Raw genomic sequence first — 21,422 nt, forward strand, 5'->3', positions numbered from 1 at the left:
CACGATAACATTTAAACACGAGCAATAAATAAATGTAAATTTCTCCATTACCATTGTGAGACTAATAAAGGCATATCCAATCCAATCCAATCCAATCCAATATGTAGGAAAATGTACTTAATGATTCAATTAAAATATAAAAGCAAGCACCCAAAAATTATCGATAGCGTGGCACATTTGTCGTTCTCTGAGTACAGCGGTTTCCTTTCGCGTTCCAAAAATATGCTTGGTAGGTTAATTGAATGAATGCTGGCACGTGTGGCTGCTGCTGCTCACCCGCAGAAAAAATATGTTGTGACTGTAAAGTGTCCTCGAGAGTTTTGAAAGGCGCTTATAAATGAAATGTATTATTATTATTATTATTATTATTATTATTATTATTATTATTATTATTATTATTATTATACATTGTCCATAGGTGGAATTGCAAGAGCAAATGTTTATTTCTCTTTGTGTTCTGTGCGATTGGCTCGCAACCAATTCAGGGTGTACCCCTCCTACTGTCCAAAGACAGTTAGGATGGAATCTTGTACGCCCATGATCCTCATGAGGATAAGTGTTTCAAATAGTGGATGGATGGATAATTTTAGATATTTTTTTCCTAAATTTACATGTCATTTACTTTGTGTCTTCGCCACAGCCACTCACCATGAGCACCGCACCCATCCAGGAGAAGCCCAACCAGGCAGGCTCCGCAGGCAGCGTGCCTATGCAACCCTCCCGATCAGTACAACCGATGTCCGACCCCTCAGTGCCAAAGCGTTTATGCTTCTACAAAAGTGGTGATCATACATTTGCCGGGCACCACATGGTCATTAATCCCCGCACTTTTAAGACATTTGATGCCCTCCTAGATGCCCTTTCCAAAAAAGTGCCTCTTCCCTTTGGCGTGCGGACTATCACCACACCCCGAGGGACCCATCTGGTGAAAGGATTGGACGATTTACAGGATGCGGGATCCTACTTGTGCTCTGACCAGAAGCGAGTCAAGCCGGTCAACTTGGAGGAAGTAAACCGCCGACAGGTGCCCTGGAACATGCCTGGAGCCTTCAGTGTGGGCCGTCGGAGACGCCAGAAACTCCAGTTTGGTTCCCTCAGGAGAGCGGACGATAGCAGTGGCAGGCCAGTGAAGGTTTCTGAGCGAGTAATCGTCAGGACGCCAAGGAGGCTTGTGGTAATCAAGAACAAGGATCCTGACGTGAGACGCACAATTGTGCTGCAGAAAAGGACGGCACCCACTTTTGATGCATTGCTGGACTACCTCTCACAGATTCTGCAATTTCCAGTGCTCAAACTTTACTCTATTGACGGAAGAAGAGTGAGTACTTGACTAATTTAGATGTTGATGTTTGAAGGGCCATAAAGGCCTGACAAAGAGTCCTCACAACAGAAGCTGTTGGTGCTGCTGTCGTAAAATATCTCATTTTCTTGTAGATTGGAGGTCTCGCTGCTCTCATCTTGTGCTCTGGATTCCTAGTGGCAGCAGGCAATGAGCCTTTTAGGGTCGGCAACCCCAGTTTCCAAAGGACGAACCAGACGATCCAGGCAATCTTCATGGAAACGGGACATCCGACCATGCTGCAGCATCAAGCTCGTAAGTGTTCAACTCGGTCACGTTGGTCATTAAATATAAAAAAACAAAACATCTGACACTCAGGCCACAGCACTTTTGTGCAGTGGAGTTGTCCTCACAACCAAGTCTTACTGTGTATCTTGTTTAAAGGCATTGATTATCAATTAATCAATGCCTTAATTTGTATAATAGTTGTTGACAGTGGCTGTCACAGAAAAACTAATTGAAGATGACTATGTGTGTGGGGGCTGTGTGGTGTTGGGTGTTGTCATCTGTTGATGTCGTTGTGGATGTGCCATCCTGTCAACTGTTGCACAACAGTGGTTCAGAAATTCATAGCATTTCGCTAACCCAAATAGGAAAAAAAAGACTTGGACTCTTGGACTTTCACACCAGAGAGATCGACAGGCACCCCAGAGAGTATGCAAGTCATGAAAAATACAAATTTTCATTACAGCTCTTAAATTAGAGCCCAGAGGAGTCACCGTCCTTAAAATGTCTTACAATTGAAGACAAAATACAATGAGTTTACCACTTGAGTAATCATGATCTTTCCCATCTTTCTGTCCCTCAAGACAACCACAAATCAGCCTCCAGTGGAAAGTGCTCCAGGAATTTTTCTCCGTCATCCGAGCAATATATCATCAACCAGATTAACAAGTCTCGGAAAGGAAGTCCAAACAGTCACACTGGATCGCCTGAAATCAACTCGACTTGCATGGAGCTGTGTGAATCTGTGACAGCAGCTGGCCAACGCAACGCTTGCCTTTTACCTCGGGATGACGACATAGAGAAATCCTTCCGAGTGAACCATGACGGAAGCATGACTGTGGAGATGAAAGTGTGTCTTACCATCAAAGAGGAGGAAATGCTCCACTGGACTACCACAGTCAGCCGCTCTAGGAGGACGCTTGGTGCCTCAGTCATGGAGTCAGGCAACATCTCACCTGACTCAAATGTCAATGTTGCCAAAGGATTCTCTTACTTACGTGAAGATGTTGCAAAAAAGGACAATCATCTTCCATCAACTGAAGCAAACGTCAGCTTTAACACCATGGGAGAAGCAAGAAAAAGGATCATATGCGGCTCAACACCAGGCTCTCGTCATGGAACGAAGGAGGCGTCATTTGAGACTCTAAAGGTGCTGACAGAATCCGGTGTCCATGCGAGCACCCCTGGCCACTATTCATATTTGGAGAGGACAACTGAAGGAGCTACGATGGAGGGATACTGCAGGGTCAGACACAGCAGCAGCAGTAGCCAACCCATCCCAAAACCTAGGAAAAGTATTCCGGAAGGCAAAACCACGTCCCTCATGAAATCAACAGGAGTCTCCGAGGTCCTCAAGATAGAAAATGATGGGACACAGGTTCGGGAAACTATGATGTGTATTTGTGAGAGACAGGGCAGCTCCAACTATTGTCTTCCATATGAGGGCGCAGATGATACACCTTTGCATCATTCCCTTCTGGAGCCACAAAGCCACCAATCCACATCCTCAGGATCTTGTTCATCCAGCAATGACATTGATTTTAGCTTGCAGCAGGCTACGGCTGATTCACTCCAAAGACAGAAAGACGAGATGCTGTCTTTGTCGTCAGAGCCAATGTCTCCAGCAATTAAGGAGATAAACAGACCAACTTCAATGTCTAAGAATGTTGCCAAAATAGAGAAAAACTCGCCAACTCCACTGCAGAAAAAGATAGAGACAAAAAAGATCTTCCATTCAAGGTCAATGGATAAAAATCCTAAACAATCATCGGCAGGCAAACACAATAGTGGCGTTCATGGTGGAAAAAGAAACCTCAGTTCGACAGAAAGTATAAACCGAAAGCTGGGTGAAAATATTGACATGAACACTTCAGTGAGACATGGAAGAGAATCAGAAACATTAGTTAGAACCTCAATCAGGGAAAAAAATAGGAATAAAGCAGCTTCTAAATATAACCACAATGTAAATACCCCATCTGTCAGACCTCCAATGAAAAAGAATGTGTCAGATCTTTTAAAACTTCAACAATATTCAAGAAAAAAGACAAGCAGCAAGTCCATAACCACGACTGACAACAAGCTGCCATCCATAGAGTTGGCTCAACAAAGCCTTTCAAAGATTTCCTTCAACCGGTCCCCCGCTGAAATCCAACAGTATGTTGAGAGCTGGTTGGAGGAGGTCATTCCAGACCCTGTGGTGTATATGGTCACTTCAGATGTACCAGAACCACCAACAAATGTTTTATTTCAGATTGGTTGTGAGTCAGAAACTGAGGAAAATACTGAACCAAAGGATGTAGAGGGTTACTGTCAGACTCCCTCTGATACTTTGAGGGTGACAGGTTCTTGTCTCTCAGTCCCCAAAGAAGATTCACTGACAAATATTTCCATGGTGAAGGTGGAACCCACCCACCATGAGACAAACAACCAGTCACAAATCAATATTTTAAGCCCCAAAGCAAAGCTGCAACTGGTCTTGCGGGAACTTTGTTTGTCAATTCAGTCAATGCAAATGAGATGGGATCAATCAAGTAGTCGGCTTGATTTTTCCTACCAGGTGGCTTCGGTGTTTGGGTCTTCTTGTAAAAGCGTTTTGTCATTTTTGTCGGTGATGGCTCTGAGAGATAGTCAAATGAGCGACAGCACAGATTCAATGCACAACTCCGAAGCCATGCTCCTCTTGAAGTTCCTGCAGAATATTTCCGCCATTGAGGACCAGGACGAGCAACGGGCGAGTCTGATTGAGTTGCATAGTGGAGCGTCTCCCCAGTTCATGAAGTGTTGGATGGATTTCCAAACCTGGAGGCAAAAGCTGGAGACAGAAAAACTCCCTCTGAAATTCCAAGACACCCAGGAATCAATTTGGGTTCAGAGCGTAATTGTTGACCAGCTAATGAAGGAGTTTAATATGCCATATGACCTCAGGGAGGAGATTTCCTCAGCACTTCAACAGCCTCTTGAAGATGGGCGCACTTATCTAATGCCTGACAAAAACTACTTGGAATCAGCAGATGTGGAGCAAGTTGTGCAGGATCCAAGCTTTAAACAATTCTGTGATAATGTTTGCATTCATGAAATCATAGATGATAAAGATGATCGCGGGGAAGAAGAGGAACGTGGCAAGGAATTGACGAACACAAATGAAAAAGAGGAAAAACCTGAAATAGTTGAAGAAGAAACAAATAAAAATATCGATGAATGTCAAGAAGCAAGACAAAATGGAGCAGAGACTGATTTGAGTGAAGGTGATGTGCAAGAAGTGGTCGAAGAAGATGAGGCTGAAGCGGCTAGTCATACACCAGATGAAGTGGACAGTGAAGACAATTTAGGAAGGTCACTCGAACCAAACCCAGATGTGGAAGGAATAGCAAGTGTCTCAATTGAGGGAACGGAGGATGATACAGTGGAGAAAAATATGGAGGAGGAAGGAACTGAGGTCTTAAGTGAAGACAAAATTAAGAAGGTTCATGATGATGCAAACATATGCGACCCTACTACAGATGAGGAACAAGTACATATAAAACAACAGAGAGAGATGCAGGAAATGGATAGCGAGGAGACAAGACTAACAACCCCAGAAGAAGAGTCTTTAGAAAACGTGGAAGAGAAAATTCGAACAAGTGAAACAGGAAGTGAAGATTACTCCGGGTGTTTGCAGGAGGTTGAAGGTAAAGCAATTCTCCCTGATGAGGGGAGTAAAAAAGTGGACAACAATGAAGAAGATTCGATGGAAGACGAAATAAGGGACACCGATGATTATGAGAAGGGTAACGATAATGATGGAGACATACCTGAACCTACTACAGATGAGGAAACAGTACATGAATTAGAACTGCTGGAGAAGCGAGACTATAATGAGAGGGCTACTCAAGAAACTAGTCCAAAGAAAGTATTTGCAGAGCAAGTGGAGATTCCACTTGATGGAGAATCACAAGATGGAGAAAAGCTTAAGGAGGAGAAGGGCAATAATTTGAAATCTGGAGAGAAGGTAGAGGACCAAAATGGGACACCAACTGAAATAGAGAGTGAACACAGCTTGAGGTATCAACACCGCAATCCAGAGGTCGAGTGTTCATCAAGTGCCCCCAGTAAGGGAGTCGAAAAAGCGGGCAACAAGAAAAATGTGGATATGGAGGATGAACATATAGAAAAGGATGACATTGAGGACAACGTGGAAGGGGAAAGAACAGATATCTTAAGTGAGGATAACAATGACAATGTTTATGGTGATGATGCTTTTGTTCCTGAATCTACAGGAGATGCAGAACAAGAAAGTCCACTAGGAGAGATAGAGAAGTTTGATGAGGAGGACACTTGTGCTGAGAAAGAGTCTGGAGAAGAAGACCTTACAGTCATTGTTCCTGATGAGACCTTAGATACAAACCCAAAGAATGAGTCAGTTGAGAAAGACAATTTAATTATGGACCGTGGAACCAAGTCACCACTGGAGTCTTTGTCGAATGAGCGCTTTGAGGAGAACAAGGCTAATCAAACCAAGGCAGTGATTCAACCTCAGGATCGGAGCAGCACCATCAGCCACCCGGTGGAAATATCACAAGAACTTCTGGACTTTGTAAACTCTGCACTACAGTCTTCCTCGCTTATATTAATATACGATGATCACGGCAACATTAGAATAGAACCGGATCGTACACAAATCACAGAAAAGAACACTACCCTCCGAAAAGACTGCACATATAGTTCGAAATGTCTCCAGAGCCCGATCACCTCCGACTTATCAGACTACAGACCAGAAAGTTTGGAAAGCTGTGCATATCAAAGCCAGGACTCTGTGGCCATCACTTCAGAGAACAACGAAGATGTTTCGGAGAGGCTCCCAGAAGACTTGACTGGAAGAACTAATCTAGAGTCAGCTACCTCCAAAATATCCAGAAGACATTCCAAAGGTGGGAGTTTTTCTTCAAGTGACTCCTCTACAACAGGCTCAAAGGATGACAATGACCCATCCTCTAAGATGGAACAGAACCTAGAACCCGGTAATGGTGTTTTGATTGACCAAGGTCGATGGTTACTCAAGGAAAACCATTTGATGAGGAATTCACCACCAGTCTCCGAGGGGATGTACAGGGAATTGGACACTACCTCAGAAGATACAGGGAACTCCGGTGAAGAGTCACAGACTCACAAAATAAGACAGCACACGCTACTTGCAGCTATATCCTCTTCAGATCTAGAAGAAATGGCAAAGCCTGTAACCCCAAAGTGCAGCTACTTCACCATGCCACACGGAAGCGACTCAGACCCATTTGCGGATGACACTAACAACCAAAGTCAGAGCAAAGACACTAACTTTGCAAAAGGTAGAGGCTTCAGGGTGTCGCCGATAACTGACACCTCCAAAACGTTGGCCAACAAACATGGCAGCCTTTCATCTTTCGCATCAGTGGAGTTTAAAATCACGGACAGAAAAGTATACCCTGAGGGAGGTGAGTCTTTGCCTGCCGTGGAAGCACGAGAGCTCCCCAGTGATCAGCACCACTCACAAGACTCGGCAGATACAACAAATGTAAGATGTGGACAATATTGTCAAATTCTATAACTGGTATAAGGTACACGTATACGGATATTTATCATCAGAGCTGGATTTAAAAATCTAAGAACTTGCTCTTGTAAGTTTTAACCAGTAAACCTGCTTCTGTTGGCTAAACATGAGCAGTTTGGGAAGGAATAATTAATTAATAGTATAATGTTCCAGAGCCATCCGTCAAAATTTACCTTGAGCGTCTCTGAGGATCCCGATTGACCTGTAATTCTTTCTCGTCAACGACTAAATGAAAGTACCTCACATTTTATGTTCTTTCAATTGATGTTCTGCCATTACAAGAAGTTTCATCAGTTTGCTCATTTCATGTACTGTACGATACTGCCTTTCCCCCCAATCCAAATATGTAAATAAGTCAATAAAATATTTTTGTATTTGTACAGACTGATATTTTTCAATTCGAGCAGACTCATTTTTTCCCATGCTGGAATACAAGATGAGTTATTGTAAAAATAGAGTCTCCATTAAATCCCTGCTTAGGATATGTCACTGTCAGAATGGATGGATTCAATGACTACAGCCTTAAGAAACCTTGGACGACTCATGACTTTCACAAGGTTCGTAGCTAGCAAACATGACACTTTCATTTGTCTTTTTTCCTGTTCCTGAAAGATTTCACGGAAAAAGAAAAATATATTCAACATCTATTTTCTAGGGCGGCCCGGTAGTCGAGTGGTTAGCACACCGGCTTCACAGCGCGGAGGTTGCCGGTTCGCATCCCGGTCCGGCCTCCCTGTGTGGAGTTTGCATGTTCTCCCCGGACCCGCGTGGGCTTTCTCCGGGTCCTCCGGTTTCCTCCCACACTCCAAAAACATGCATGGCAGGCAGATTGACCACTCCAAATTGTCCCTAGGTGTGAGTGTGAGAGTGACTGTTGTATGTCTTTGTGTGCCCTGCGATTGGCTGGCAACCAATTCAGGGTGTCCCCCGCCTCGTGCCCGAAGACAGCTGAGATAGGCTCCAGCAACCCCCGCGACCCTAATGAGGAATAAGCGGTACGGAAAATGAGATGAGAGATGAGATCTATTTTCTATATCAACCAGTGCGCCGTGCTGCCATGATCGAACATCATTGGCCAAAGAAAAAATGTTACAATAATTGAAGAAATTTAGAAAAATCCTACCCCAAATAATAAAAACATGCTCCAATTTTAAAACGATACGAAACAAACCCTGGAAAAAATATAGGACAAAAATTCACAATGAGCCAGAATCTCAGGATGGATGTGCCAGCTGCACTGCCAACATTTATTTGCATTGTCGCAATACATATTTAGTAGCTTCACACTTTACTGAAGGGCAGGGTGGGGGGTGTCATCTGCAGTTGTCACCGGCTCAGGGTGGATGGTGCTCCCTGATGCTGTCAGCCATGTGCAATTGACATTTAACATGACCACCAATTGGGAAGGTTCACCCATTTGGTGCGAGCGCTCATGATAAGATTGAAAAAAAAAATCAGTCCGTTCAGGGTGAGGGCGGGTGAAGCTCCGCCTCCCTCACATACACTCGTACTCACCAATAAAAAAGGGGCGGGGGGTTAATGGTGGGGTGAAGTTGTCGTTGACTATAAAGTGACCTTTTTGGAATCCTTCCAAGGTTTTAGTCTGTCACTATGGTGATTTAAAGAAAAGAGCTCATTCATCTTTTGTTGTGACAGTCAAAAAAGTGAACCAAAGAAGCTCAAAATGAACACTTGTTTTCACTGTGACATTGTGAAGAAAACCTTCACTTTCATGAATAAATATGAAAAAGAGGAATTACTTCCTGTAATTATCCGTGCATTACAAATGCAAACCGCGTGGAGTGGCATGGCTCTTGGATTTACAGCCTTTTATATCATCACTTTTACATTACCGCTCACGTTGAATCTGCTCAATGCAGTCTCAACAATGCTGAGCGTGATTGCTATGACCACCAGGCACACGGTTGGATTTCCCATCATGGGAGATGAAAACAAAGAGCGCCTTTTTGCAAGGCCCAAGGACTGTAGTTTTGAAGTCACATTGTGAAATGTGAGCACGGCAAAACAATATATTATTTTATTTTTAAACTAAGCAATACAGTGATAGCTCAGCTCACGAAATTAATTGGTTCCCAGAAAGTGTGTGTAAGGCGAAAAGTTCGTCTGTCAAACATTTATTTCCCATAATAAACCTTATAAATGAGAATAATCGTTTCCCAGGTCCCCATAAAACATAATTTTTGACTAAATAAGCCTTAAAACTACACAAAATATACCCTGTTTTATGTATAATGAATGTGCTATTGGATTGTAATTAAAGAAATAAACTGTACTGTATAATAAAGTCGTTTTATTTACCTTTGTGATGGTCGTTGATGTAGTTGCCTCTTGATGATATCTGAGTGAAGTTGCCGTGTTTTGTCGGCGATAATACCCTCACTCACTGTCCCCTGTTCGCTGCTTTTCGGTAATCCAAATCAACATAAGTTTTTCAACCTCTTCTATTGCCTAAGACTGTTGCTTAGACAAAACAGAAACACGCTTAGCCACACGCAGCAATGGTCGATTTAGCGTACTGGTACTGGGACGCAAAGTCACACAAACGCACAACTCGTTTGTGTTTTTTCGATGATCTCTTTCTTCTGCTTGCCCGTAATTTTCTTTCGTGTCCTCTCCGGCTTAACACTAGCCTGTGGTGGGGTCTTTTTCAGTCCCATAATAGCAAAACTACTCCACTCGTTAACAAACCACTCAAAGAAAGGTAGTGAGAAAAACTGGTCCGCCAGCCACCGTGGTGCTGTTCGCCCATGTGGTTTGGTGTTCATTCGCCGAAAACTAATCTGCCAGCCACCATGGCGCTGTGTGGTTTGGTTCGTCTGCCAAAAACTATTTCGTATGCCAAGATTATATTCTCGCGAATTTAATGTTCGTAATGCGAGAAGTTCGTGAGCTAAAGCGTTCATAAGCTGAGGTATCACTGTACTTAAAAACACAATCCTCGCAAGAGTGGAACTGACGGTTCATTGGGCGATGATTGAAAAGTGCACAAAAACAACCTCCTTGGCAGAGGTGAACTCGTGATACAATCCCGTGCGGAATGAAAACTATTCGGGACGAAAAGTGACGACGGCAAATATCGGTGGGGGCCCGACAAACAATAATTAGCGCCGACTGTCTGCATTTTGCTCGCTGACCAGTCAGCAATACACAATCCCTGCCTGGCCCGCTTCATAAAGAGGCCTGGGAGCAGGAATTTTTACATAAACACCCCTCCCCCTCCCCCACTCCCTCCCTGCTTCCAAGTGAGTTGATCATGTGAATATCTTTACTGTCACTTACAGTGAAGGGGCTCTACTGTTAACTCAAATCACTCTGAGGCCCCAGAGGCGGCATATTTTTACATCAGCGTCGTCCATTTTGGAACAACTCGAACGAGATCCACTCAAATACTCACCCCTATTTTGTTTGCCTTGCATATTATCGACGAGAAGTTCTCCATTACTGTCACCCTGGGACCCGCATTTTCCAATTATTGAACTCGGTTTTCCATTCTACACTGAAATTAATATGGGGGGCTGTTTTCATGCTTTGGTGCTGCTGTTTGGGTTAGCAACATAGTTGAAAAAAAGTCAAAGTGAAAAAGTCAAAGTCAGCTTTATTGTCAAATATGCTAATATGCATGACATACAGCACAGATGAAATTACTGTCCTATTACTGTCCTCTCGGACCCAGCATGCAAGGCACTTATAATTACTGTAACAAACATAAACATGAAAACGCCAATTTGCCGGGAGAGGGGAGCCGCTGCGTGTTCATGCGCCGCCATCTTGGCACGAGCTCAATTGGAAACTACATAGGTTAACAATAGCATTTACAGTCGGACCTGTTTGTCCAAAACAACTTTATGACTGTTAGAACGAAAAAAAAAAAAAAAACATTAACAAACAAAAACAAAAAAAAAAATCGGTCAGTAAATTTTAAAAACTGACCAGTCTGACCAGTAACAGGTGAAGTTGTACGATATGAGTGCATGTTGATTACGTGTGTCAAACCCTCCATCAGTGCAATCATTTGCAAAACGTTATTTTGGGCAAGACTGTGTTGACATTATTCCTCTTTCCTAATTCTACTCTCACTTTAGGAGAAGTGAATCTTATTAGGTTTTACTTTATTGCAAGCAAGTCTTCTTCTTTACACATTGCCACTAAAAACAATTTCCATTATAAGTATAAGAATGGATGATTACTAAAAAAAATTATTATTCTTTCGGTGGTTTTAGCGTGAGGGAAAACATCACCAGCTAAGCAGTTTTTATGGAATGCAACATTGTAAACGATAAAATAATGCAGGCCACGGTTCCATTTAAATCAGCAGCTACCATTCACAATGATTTGAAGGTGCTTGTGGAAAATTTGATTCTTCAAGTGAGAGACTCTACCACACAGACATTTACCAGGAGGCAAACATGTGAAAAGGTTGTTTGAAAGAAGCGTTTGTGCGTCCAACGAATGCGACGAAGCGCAACACATTTCTCATTTGACTTGAAAGTTTTGAACACAAGAGGAATAATTAGTAAAGGGAGGGCCTCCGTAAAATGCGGAATTTGATATGGGGCGGATGGCGGACTGAGTGCTTGTATCTAAGACGTGATTGGACACTTCAATTGTCACTCCAAACACGTTGCTCATTTGCATAGCATCAAAACTATAAATATGCAGGCGCGAAGCTAAGTGATGTGGTGGAAACGTGTTAACGGCACCGACGACCAATTTGCGGCATGTCCACGTTCAGAACACCAACTTCCCAGTCCTCCTATAGGAAGATGTTCGGCGGAGACAGAACCGTGCGAAGCAGTTACTCCAGCCGCCAATATTCCGCTCCCATGCGTACCACCCGGGTCTTGTCGTACGGAGCTCCAGTGGGCGCCAGCGGCGTCGTCTTCGCCACCAAGACGCAGCGTCTTCGCAGCACCAACGCCGCCGTCATGCCCCGGCTGTCCTCGGAGCAGTTGGACTTCTCGTTGTCCGACGCCATTAACAGCGAGTTCATCGCCAACCGAACCAGCGAGAAGGCGCAGATGCAGTCGCTCAACGATCGCTTCGCCAGCTACATCGAGAAGGTGCGCTTCCTGGAGCAGCAGAATAAAATCCTGATGGCCGAGCTGGAGCAGCTACGCGGCAAGGGGACGTCGAGAGTCTGCGACCTGTACGAGGAACAGATGCGGGAGCTGAGGCGACAGGTGGACCAGCTGAGTAACGAGAAAGCCCGGGTGGAGGTGCACCGGGACAACCTGGCCGACGACATTGGGAGGCTCAGGGACAAGTAGGTTCACTCGTACGGTCACTTCATTAGGCACATCGACTCAACTCGAGCTGGAGTTGGGGGATATTGCGAAAACCAATTGACCCATTCACTGCCAGACGTGCAAAAAATGGTTCCACTCCAGTGCCAGGGTTTTTGTCATTTTGACTCAAATTCCAGGACCCACAGAATATTGAGTGTTAGGACTACATAAACATTCAATGCAGCGTAAGAAACCTTAGACCAATGGTTTCAAAGTCATTTTTTGCCGTGGCCTCTCGAGGGCCGTTATGAATTTGCGTAAGGAATTAGAATGTTTAATCCCCTCCACATATTACATATAGAGAGCACAACAAATTAATGAATAACTAGTTTTCAAATCTGAAGTCAAGAATAATGACTGTTATTGTGGTTTACATCCAAAAATATGAAATTTTGGTGAAGATTTTGGCAAGCATCATGGAATTTCACAAGTTTGATTTGCTTTCGCGGGCCAAAAAAAATGATGTGGCAGGCCGGATTTGGCCCCGGGCTTTGAATTTGACACCGTGGCCTGAGATTATCTTCTTTCATCAGGAAAAAAAACAAGTTAATTCCTAAATTATATGAGTCTGGAGTTATATGAGTTTGAGATGAGGGCAGCTGTCCAAAATACAATGCAATACATACATATTGGTTTACACAAACGCTCCCCACCTTTCGAACGAGATATGTTCTGAGCTGTCGTTCGTAAGGTGAATTTGTTTGTAACTTGCTTCAGTGCTATATTTGTATAGAACGTATGTTTAAGTTAAAGACTGAACGGGGAAGTATAAAACACAGACGCTCTAACAGTCTTAAAAAAAATCACACCTTCTGTCGTACGACGGCATGGATTGTATTGTATTGGATTTGCCTTTATTAGTCTCGCAGTGGAGAAATTTACATTTCACTGCAGCAAAGTTATACCCTCGGGTCTTCAGTAAGCCATTACTGAAGCTGCTGGTATGTAATTTGTGAATTACGTGCCAGCAGCCATAACGTTTTGTTATGCGTTGCGTCCTCCAGCAGCATCAACTGGGTAAAGGGATTTCCTCCCCTGCCACATACTCTATGCAGCCAATTGTAAGCGAGCTTGGCAGATCGGGGCCTTAACTCATTGGCAACACTTTAGTATAGCCAGGTGCTGATTGGTCAACCTTGGTGTCCATCACGTAAACATCCAGACCTTAAACCTCTACTGTGTGTGTGTGTGTGTGTGTGTGTGTGTGTGTGTGTGTGTGTGTGTGTGTGTGTGTGTGTGTGTGTGTGTGTGTGTGTGTGTGTGTGTGTGTGTGTGAAGCACAGTACGCAGCCAATCACAAGCGAGCTCGGCCGGAAAAAGTCGCGCAATACAAAATCGAACTTACCGCAAACATTTTTCTCCATATATTACTCACAAAAATGTTTGTATGTACCGTTTTTCGTCACTCGAATATTCGTAAGCTGGGGAGCGTCTGTATATGCTTGGAAATAAAAAATATTATTATTATTATATGTGGCAACCTGAAAAATAAATGCTTGAATCATGCCAACTTCAGCAACACAACAAAAGTCCGAGACCAAATACATACAGTATGTCATGTCATTGCTTAATGTATCGTCTCTTATGCCAGGTTGCAGGATGAGATGTCCCTGAGGGAAGAGGCCGAGGCAAACATGCAGAGCTTCCGACAGGTAACAGTTTGACCTCAACCATTGCACAACTATAATTCTGGGGCGTTCAAGTTCTGAGGTTCCACGGGAAGGTGTCAGAGATATTCGGTTGGACACTGTGAACAAAGGCTTGAACACAGGAAGATCGTCTTTTACTGCCGCCAGGGGATGCAGCCTTTCATGACCGACGCCCCATTTCTGAAGCCCTCAGCCAAGCTATTTATTGAGAATATATGCAAATTTAAGTGACACATTAGTAAAACATAGTCTTCTTGATTTGAATGCCACGCCCCTGGACGTCCCAAGCACCAACAACTATAAAACAACAGAACATAGACATTTTAATTGGTTGTCATTCCCATGAACTGATATATTTGTTACCTGGCGAATGACCTCTTCCTGTGAAGGAGTTTACCAAGTCGCAAATTAGTCCAAGGCCAGATCTCCTACATGAAGATGACAGTTTAACAGGCTGTGTCTGTTCACCTCAGATGTACCCCAGATTTTCTGTGCTTCCATTGTGGGCCTTCTAAGCATGAAACTTTTAAATATGATAACTTCTTTTCTGTCTATTCTCCATCAGAAGGTGATTTCAAAATGATGCTGACATACAAAATGGTCACAAATCTCCCATTCCCCCCTACGACTCTTTCATTTCACCCCGGCTAGACAGGAATGTGCCCCTGTGGTAGCACAACAGCGGATTGTAGCCATGATCCCAAACGGCCGGAGAGCAGGGCCCGCTGGGACAAGACAGGGTTGGATGCTTGGTTGGTTGGCTGGCACTAATGTGTTCAATCGGGCCTGCCAAGAGAGGAGATCATTTTAAGTCTGACTGGTCACGCTGAATGAGACTTGAGCAACAACTGTGTGAGCGCAATGTGGTTATCAGAGCGAGAGGACAAGCCACCGTGAGATATGTCCGCTGAGCCGTTCCGTGTATGGCGATTCATTTCCAGTCAATGGTATCGTGCTGATGAGTCATGCAAGTAGCAGTAGTAGACGATATTAGTCAGCGGCAGTTTCAAAATACTATCAAAATGGAAGACCTCTTGATCAGTTTCAATCATGGCTGAGAACCTGATTGAAGACAGCTCTGGGATTTGACCCCGTGAAAAAAGATCGCATTAGATACATATTCCTCGATCTCTACGTAATGTTAGCAAACGTCTCTAGTTGATCCTACATGGGCATCCCATATACTATTTTATAAGAATGGCAGGAAGGAACTCACGGTGACATGCCAACAATGAGGCATTTGCCGCCTGTACGCTGGGTCGCTCAGTAAGGCAGACATTTACACTTGTACTCCCCCGGCCCGTTTGAGATCCCCCAGGCTGAATAGCGCGCTTTGTTTGTGGCATTAGCACCGGGCAAAGCCGCTTCATTTGCTGATACCTCATTTGACGACCTGCCAAAATGCGGAGGACAAAGCTTGGCACTGTGATGTCACCAAGGGGAACTACAGAACAAATAAATGTAAATCAACAATTATTGTACTGTATTAAAAAACTTCAGGCTAGTGTTAAATGATGCAGAATTCGAACAATGAATTCAGTGATACCGTCACGTACCACCATAGGGAGCCCAAGAGCTGCTACTGATAGTTAATAATAATAATAATAATACCTTTAATTTCCAAGTGCCTTTCAAAACTCTCAAGGACACTTTACAGTGAATGGAATAGATTAGATTAGACCAGTGTTTTTCAACCTTTTTTGAACCAGGGCACGTTCTTTTACATTGGAATTTTTTGTGACACACCACGAACCATCTCACAGAAAAGAGGCAATCAGTGACGTATTGCCACACCCTCCCAGTCTTTTCAGCACGGACACAGGACAATGACATAACAATGGCAGAAAATGATTAATAAATGTTCGTAAAATTTTACATTGGAAGAATGGGACATTGGTTAGTTTCTCACGGCACACCTGACGATCTCTCGCGGCACATTGCAAATCACTGGATTAGACAACCATTATTAGTCTCACAATGGAGAAATTCATAATTTACAGCAGCAAATTTATGTAAGGAAGAGCAACGTAAAAAGAGGCAGAAGAACAAAATATAGGAGTTGCTGTAACGGCAGCCATTTTGAAGTTATACCACATTTTGAGAATCACTCAATTTCAGCAAGTCAGTTCTGGATCAAACGTGTGTGATGAAAAGTTACCACAATTCTGAGGAGTAACTGTGTAAAGGAGAAATGGAAAGCGTCTAGCATGGTCTGCATTAGAGCCCCCCTCCCCCACGGTGTCAGCAAAGATGCAATATATGATTCATGTCATCTGAAAGCACACTTATGGACTTAATTTGTGGGTCTCATGCTGCAGGATGTGGACAATGCCGCCCTCGCCAGACTGGACCTAGAGAGGAAGGTGAAGTCTCTCCAGGAGGAAATTGACTTCCTCAAGAAGCTGCATGATGAGGTACACCTATTTGGTTTTTGGTCCGGCAGCTGAGGGTGTACTACAAAGTAGGGATGTGTGTTTTCTAATCTGCTGAGGGGTTCAAAGCAATCCAGGAATAGAAAATCATATGTGACATGAGCACATCCTGGTTCCGTGGCTTCCTTGACAGGAAATGCTGGAGCTGCAGAACCAGGTGCAAATGCAGCAGCATGTGCAGGTGGACTTGGAAGTGGCCAAGCCGGACCTGACTGCAGCCCTGAGGGACGTCCGTTTGCAGTATGAGAACCTGGCCTCTAAAAACATTCAGGAGTCTGAGGATTGGTACAAGTCCAAGGTTAGGATTTTAGATTGCATCGCTGGAATGTGTTCACGCACAAAAAGCAGCCTCCTCTCTATTTATTTACCGTATTTTCCAGTGTAGGCGCACCAGAGTATAAGGCGCACCCCCAATGAATGGTGTATTTTCAAACTTTTTCCATATGTAAGGCTCACCGTCAATGAATGAAAAAAGTTTTCTAATTATATATAAAGGTTTTCTAAATATAAGGCACACCATATTATAATGCGGTACAGTAGAGGCTGAAGATACGCACTACTTCTACAGGGGGAAATGGAGTCGTGGCTGCTGACAGTAGTTGCGAGGCCTATTGTGGCTCAATATGACTTGACATATAAAGCGCACCTGGGTATAAGGCGCAGGGTCATCTTTTGAAGAAAATCAAGGCTTTTGGCTGCGCCTTATACACAGCAAAATATGGTACTTTAATATTTGTCATTTCGAATTGTGGCACATTTTACACAAAAACAGTAAAAAATGGCGTAATTTAACAAGAGCAACATTGTATACAATAGTCGCTCTGTCACGATTACTTTTTCTGACTTCATTTCTTCGTGGATCATTTTATCTTTACATGGCTCATTTTTTACTATGTCGCAGGATTTTTTTGACCCATTTTTTGTACATAGGCTCTTAGTGCAGAGCAATACATGGAAAGCTGGAAGAAAATGTGCAAACAAGAAAAAAAAATGTCCAGTTTGAGTTGGATCAGGTGGTATGAACTGCACATCTTACCCAAAAGATGCTACAGCTGCGTGTTTGCTTTCAACATTAGGCTTGTAGTCATCGTGCACCATGATGTCCCTGATCCACTGGTGGAAAGACGCTTTTATCCTCTCTTCTTTCATCTAGAACTGCTTCATGTAACAAAGAGGGTACAGAAAGTGCTTAAGAATGAATGACTCTCTGTGTCTTTGTGTTGTCATGTTATTTATTTAGTTCTTTTTGTTCTTTTGACTTCAAGACGGCGCCGCGCGAGTGGCTGCCTTTCCAGCAGCTCATGTATTTTGTCTTTCTACTTTCATTCCTTTCATCACTTTGCTGCTGTGAAATGTAAATTTCTCCACTGCGAGACTAATAAAGGCAAATCCATCCATCCATCCATCCATCCAAAAAGCTAGCTTCTACCGCCCCCTGTGGAATCAATGGAGTACTGCAGTCTAAAGTGCTCTCACTAAGACCAAAAAGCAAGTTACTTCATGCCCTGTTTTCATGCCCAGGTTGCATGAAAAAGGCAATTTCGGAATCCTACAGGAAATAAATCATTATTTTCTCTCAGTTTGCCGATCTCACCGAAGCGGCCGCCCGCAACAATGAAGCTCTGAGGCTGGCTAAGCAGGAGGCCAACGACTACCGACGCCAGGTTCAGGCTCTTTCCTGTGAGGTGGATGCCCTCAAGGGAACCGTGAGTAGACATCTATCGTTACCATCAAGCTTACGACGGTAGCGCCGACGCTCGCTCGCTTTCTCCCCAGAATGAGTCTCTGGAGCGGCAGATGCGAGAGATGGAGGACAATTTCTCTGTGGAGACGGCAGGCTATCAGGAAACGGTGGCGCGGCTGGAGGAAGACATTCATAACATGAAGGATGAGATGGCTCGCCACCTGCGGGAGTATCAGGACCTCCTCAACGTCAAAATGGCCCTGGATATTGAGATCGCCACCTACAGGAAGCTGCTGGAAGGAGAGGAGAACAGGTGACCATACTGATTTTACTACATGGTCTATCATTTTTGTTGTTGTTGTTGTTGTTGTGCATATTCCATTTGTTATTTTGTGGTAAATATTTAAGTATTTAACTATATTGACTTAAAATAAGACAGTTGTGCAATATTTTTCCAAATTCTTGCTATTTTTCCTTGCAATTTTAACATACAGTAAAGTCTCGTTATATCGATATCGGATATATCGATAGTCCCGGTTATATCGATATTTTTTCGCACTCCGTTGAATATCGATATAACGAGACTTTACTGTATTTTATCACATTTGAAGTGGCAGTTTTCCACCTTTTAAGTAACAAAAGGAGTATGATGTTGGTGTCATTTTTATTGTTTTTCTATAAATACTTTTTTTCTAAGCATTTGTTTTTTTTTTCTTTTTGAATGTTACCGTAAACATTGTCCTTTTAATTTTTGTGTATTTATTTGAAATTATTTTCTGGTCTTTCAAGATCAGACTCAATGTCAGCATATATGCTAATCGTAAACATCTTTATTGCCAAGTATGTAGAACACAAGGAATTCGTCTCCGGTAGAACACGCTGCACTAGCATCATCATAAAAAAATGCAAAGAGGTACAGTACTATACAGTTATATTTGGGTTACTGTTTATAAAGTTAATGGCTTGGAGGAAGAAGCTGTTTAAATGTCTGCTGAATTTGGTGCGCATGGATCAGTAGTGTCTGCCTGAGGGGAGTAGCTGGAAAAGGTGGTGGGCAGGGCGCGGAGGGTCCAGTAGGATTTTCAGTGCCCTAATATTTTGTGTGTCACATTTAAATGATTTGTTGGATTGTCTGTCAAATGGTTTCTTATTAATGTTTCAACAATTTAAATATTTTTTAGGAAGCAAGCTCTTGTGTGTTCTTACTGGTGTTTCCCTCCTTTACAGAATCTCCACCCCAATGCCGAACTTGTCCACCCTCAACCTAAGAGGTAGATTCACCGTGACACATTTTTTTTGCACCATTCACATCGCTTCAAAGATTAACGTGGCATTCTTAACAGAAACCATGATCGACTATAAACCTCATGTGGAAACCACAACCACCAAGAAGGTTCTCATCAAGACCATCGAGACCCGAGACGGTCAGGTACAAACCCCACGTTCTTTGTAATGGCGTTGGAATAAAGATTAACATGTCCTGTCACGTGTCTTTGTTAAGGTGATCAACGAGTCGACCCAGAACCACGATGACATGGAGCAATAAGGCCACACACAAACAATACGATATTCACTGCCTCTGCACTCTTAGCTTTGAAAAGTGCTTTTCATATGTCATGATTTGCTAAGCGAGTTAGTTTGAAACAAATGTGTTGAGTTTCCATTTCTTTTTTGTCTCAGACACAATAATTACCAGTAAAATTAGCATTCCTGGACACAGTCTTGCAAAGCATCTAACTTGTAGTCAACTTTTTTTTGCTAGATTCTGTTTGTACACAACCAAATGCTAAACATGTCACCGTTGCCTTATATTCAGCAATAAACTAAGACTGTGAACCAGGTGTGATTCTTCAGGGGTCCACTTTCCTTGTCGTATACTAAATAGAATGAACTCATCACCGAATGCGCTCATGTTTTCCGAAGCAACTGTTCTGAATGATTTCCTTCCTAATTAACACCTGTATTGTTGGCAAAATGTGTTAAACCACTAAAATGATGAAATTGCGTAAAAGGTGTACAAACCTGGTGAAAAGCTAAACGAGCATTATAATTATTGCCATTGGTCTCACAGTAGTGATTCCCAATAAGTTTGCTGTGTGTGAGAGATCAGTCGGTGCGTAGCGGAAATTATCAAATGTCACTTATTTGAATGAAAAGAAGAAATATACATTGGTACCTTTAGTTATAAGTTAAATCCCACCCAGTGCCTGATGTCTTTTGGACGTTGGGTTTTGGGTTAAATTTGAAACTTGAAAATTTTGCTGTGTTTGGGTCATCCAAATAACATCCAAATTTAGTCCAAAAATAGTCATTGACAACTACAATATGTTGTGTTGTACCCCATTAAATGTTGTCCAATTTTAGCCTAACATTTGTTGAAAATAGAAGTCACGTAGCTCCAATACCCTTTCATGAATCCAGAACACTTGTGGTGTGTATAGTGAAACAAATCTTAAAATCTCATAGATTTACACAAAAATTAGAATGTCTTAATATCTAAATTGTTTCTGACCATGTTCATAACCCCCCTTTAACCTTAATAAAGCAGAATGTTTTTGCCATGTTTTTTTTTCACAAGCAGCACGCACATAGTATTCTCCAAGTTCTGAAATGCCACTCCCAATCAAGTTTATTGTCAAACTAAACAAAATAAGTCTTAAACATTGTGTATTGAAAACAGCTGAATGATCTGTGAGGCTAATTGTAATGTTTTATATCAACAGTCAAAAAGCCTTTTAAATGTGCCTAAAATAAATTATCAAAAATATTTCTACGGGTTTAATTCAAACTATTGGGGCGGAGTGGTTATTAATCTAGCTGCATTTACAAACCTTTACATTTGGCATTTGTGTGCAGCACAACAACTATGCTGCATCACCGTGTTTACTTGAACCTGAGCTCGACTAATTCATCCAAGTTTGCAGAACTCGGAGCTTGACTGAGTTTGTAATCAATCAGCATTTGATACATTATGCTTTTTTTTTAATCACAAATGCCTTCAAAATGTACATTTCTCCTCTGCGAGACTAATAAGGGCCAATCCCATCCAAAATTAAATTATCCGTCTTTCTTTGTAAATATGTTTACATGTTTTAATGTGGGCACATGCATCTTATATACAGGTGTGGCTTGTGTATGTACAAAATCGGTTTTCCTCTCAAAACGTAGTGGGTGAGGTTTATAACCAGGTGCGCTCTATAGTCCGGAAATTACGGTATTTATCT

General features: G+C 42.7%; 2 protein-coding genes across 2 annotated transcripts; both read left to right on the top strand.

Moving 5' to 3' along the window:
- Nucleotides 1–649: 649 nt before the first annotated feature.
- Nucleotides 650–7,459, top strand: rp1 (RP1 axonemal microtubule associated). The gene is made up of 3 exons (XM_089008272.1): nucleotides 650–1,318; nucleotides 1,435–1,594; nucleotides 2,149–7,459. Exons 1-3 carry the CDS (start codon nucleotides 650–652, stop codon nucleotides 7,122–7,124), a joined length of 5,805 nt encoding a protein of 1,934 aa, XP_088864398.1. The 3' UTR covers nucleotides 7,125–7,459.
- Nucleotides 7,460–11,816: 4,357 nt separating this feature from the next.
- On the top strand, nucleotides 11,817–20,039 carry viml (vimentin like). Its single transcript, XM_089008757.1, has 9 exons — nucleotides 11,817–12,411; nucleotides 14,025–14,085; nucleotides 16,401–16,496; nucleotides 16,648–16,812; nucleotides 18,095–18,220; nucleotides 18,291–18,511; nucleotides 19,426–19,469; nucleotides 19,542–19,627; nucleotides 19,700–20,039. The coding sequence occupies exons 1-9, from the start codon at nucleotides 11,867–11,869 to the stop codon at nucleotides 19,742–19,744; spliced, it is 1,389 nt and encodes a 462-aa protein (XP_088864883.1). The 5' UTR covers nucleotides 11,817–11,866; the 3' UTR covers nucleotides 19,745–20,039.
- The last annotated feature ends 1,383 nt before the right edge of the window (nucleotides 20,040–21,422 follow it).

The sequence above is a fragment of the Hippocampus bargibanti genome, linkage group LG11, assembly GCF_051943395.1.
Source record: "Hippocampus bargibanti isolate YZ-2025 linkage group LG11, ASM5194339v1, whole genome shotgun sequence".
NCBI lineage: Eukaryota > Metazoa > Chordata > Actinopteri > Syngnathiformes > Syngnathidae > Hippocampus > Hippocampus bargibanti.